General features: G+C 42.1%; 1 protein-coding gene across 1 annotated transcript in view; it reads left to right on the top strand.

Annotated features, from left to right (window-relative positions):
* Positions 1-2500, top strand: part of LOC115379559 (leucine-rich repeat and calponin homology domain-containing protein 1-like) — a 90343-nt gene that overhangs the window by 52599 nt on the left and 35244 nt on the right. Inside the window, exon 6 of the mRNA XM_030080267.1 lies at positions 1225-1346. Within this exon, the coding sequence (XP_029936127.1) occupies positions 1225-1346 (122 nt within the window). The remainder of the gene's footprint in view (positions 1-1224; positions 1347-2500) is intronic.

Raw genomic sequence — 2500 nt, 5'->3', positions numbered from 1 at the left:
GATAATCGAGTCAAGTCAGTCCCAATATTTCAGTTTCTCCTCAGGGGCCGATAGAGCAACACAGCGTCCTCTGTCCTCAGACCAGCGTCAAATAAAGAACAACTCCCTCAGATAAAAACCTTTAACAGGGAGAAAAATAGGAAGAAACCCTCACAAGTGACATGATACAGCACTGAAACAGGATAATAAACTGTAAGATATACAGAGACCAGCATCGCTGTAATCCCACTTGTTTCCAGTGCAGTTTCACTTGTTTCAGGCAGATTTTTTTCAATGTTGTTGGAAGAAAAACAAGATTTGAACTCTGAAGGTGAGACTGAAATACTTGGTAAGACGCAGATTTTTTGCAGTGCATGAGTTTATTGGATTTGATCAAAGTTACTTTAAAGTCACTTTAACATCATATTATAAACACTGGGGGGAAACGACTGGAGGTTAAACTCAGAAAAGGTTTCTGACCCGACACAACTGATTTTCACTGTTTATACCAACAAATATCTCTATCGTTACATACATATGTAAGAGGGGAAAAGCTCCAGAGGGCGTTAGGTTTTATCATCGGCAGTGATAAAAATACATTTAGATAATAACGTTGCTGCGTTCACACTGTTAAAGCAGACGGTGCAGTTTGAAAAGGGGGAGCACGTCACTTTTCCACTGATGTGAAGGACGAGGCTGAGGAGGGAGGAAACCCCTCAGGTTCATGTTCAGACTAATAACCCAGAGAATTAATGAAACTCTTTGAAATGCATGTCTTTAATCCGATCTTTTGATGTGAAATGAGCACAAAAACAGAAAGAATGGAGTGAGTGGGTTTTATATCACCTCAGTCAGAGTACAGCAAACACCAAGCAGCTGATTCAAATCTGTATTTTACCTGTTTTTTTTTTTTTAACCTCTCATTAACTACACCTGTTGTGATACTCAAGATCCCTCCTGCCAATTTCATTTTTACAGTCAATTTTTTTTTTTTACACCATTAAAAGGCCTTAATTAACATTTTATTTATATAATGGTGCCTTCGATTTGCATCACCCTGTAAAAAAATAATAATGTATATTTAATAAAATGAATACATCATCTGGTTACCTATCATGACAACTGTCTTAATAACTACATACTTTAATCAAAGACTTTTTCTCAGCAGTCTGCCTAAATAAAAATGGACATCGTTAAATCAGCAGTTAATTGTCATTGTGATGAATCTGTTCTCTTCCTCTCCAGATCTGCATAAAGGGTAAAGTTCACATATTCAAGTACCTGAGCATGGAGGCGTGTCGCAGCGAGAAGATGTCCGACTCGCTCTACCTGCCCGTCATCGAGCGGCTCCGGCCCACCACCGGCAGGTCAGTCGGCCTCCTGCATCTGTCTCATATTAGCATCGCAGCAGTTTCTCTCTCTCTCTCTCTCTCTCTCTCTCTCTCTCTCTCTCTCTCTCTCTCTCCCCACCCTTTCGTCTGACGCTAAAATGGAACGGGCTCGTTGCGGCACATAAAGCAGCGCCGGGCGGCCGCTCCTCCTGCCTGCCGGCGTCTCAGCAGAGACAGTTTTTAATTTTCCACACAGTCCCGTCAGAGCGGCGCTGCAGCTGCAGGGAGAGCTCACACCTCAAAGCGACGTCACACACTTCACTTCACATGTTGAACTAATGTTACAGCTGCAGCCGGCTTCTGCACAATTTCACTTTCCTCGTTTTACGACGTTCAACGTTGGAGACTTAAGAAATGGTTCCCATAACAGACAAATTACTGAGGTCCAGCTATTGAAACAATGTTTTTGGACTGAAGCTGCCAGCAGTCGCTATTTAGTGCCAATATTCACTCTTTTAGTTGGACTTTTCTCAGGCAATGAAAATCCCAAAACAAAGGCTTTCAGTCTTTAATTGTGGGCCTCGTCTAAACAGGTTTCCAACAGCGTCGAGAGCAGGAGCTCACCTCCACGCTCAGTCTGCCGTCTGTTTGCTGGTGTGGCTGGTCACTGTGACTAAAACTATGACGAAACATATTCAACAATAGTAGGACAACAAAAACAAGGGACAAACTAAACAAAAATGAACCTTTTGGGAACAGTAACCGGGATAGATGGTGAAAATGTGAAAATGAAAACGTGAGAAATGACTCGGCAGAATCAGACGAAAAGCCACTGTAGTTTTCATCGACTGAAACCAACAGAATTCTAAAACTATAATGTGTTTTTTATTTAAAAGACCAGAACTCAGCGCAAATCAGAACTGGTGGGTAGACTGAATGCTGGATCGCTGCTGCAGCGCCTCACGCCCCACAGTGTGATGACTGGAGGAAGGAGTGGGTTAATGAAAGGAATGAAAGGATAAATAAAGGCACAAATGAAGGAGTGAACAGAGGGATGGATGAGGGGGGAAATCAAAGAACAAAAGAACAAAATGAGTGAAGGAAGGTAGGCACGAGGGAACAAATAAAGGAAGGAATGCAGGAAGGAACGCATGAACGACAAAAAGTGAAAGATGGAAAAAACAAACAAA

This window comes from Myripristis murdjan, chromosome 21 (assembly GCF_902150065.1).
Source record: "Myripristis murdjan chromosome 21, fMyrMur1.1, whole genome shotgun sequence".
NCBI classification, from domain to species: domain Eukaryota; kingdom Metazoa; phylum Chordata; class Actinopteri; order Holocentriformes; family Holocentridae; genus Myripristis; species Myripristis murdjan.
This window is presented reverse-complemented; position numbering and strand designations above follow the sequence as displayed.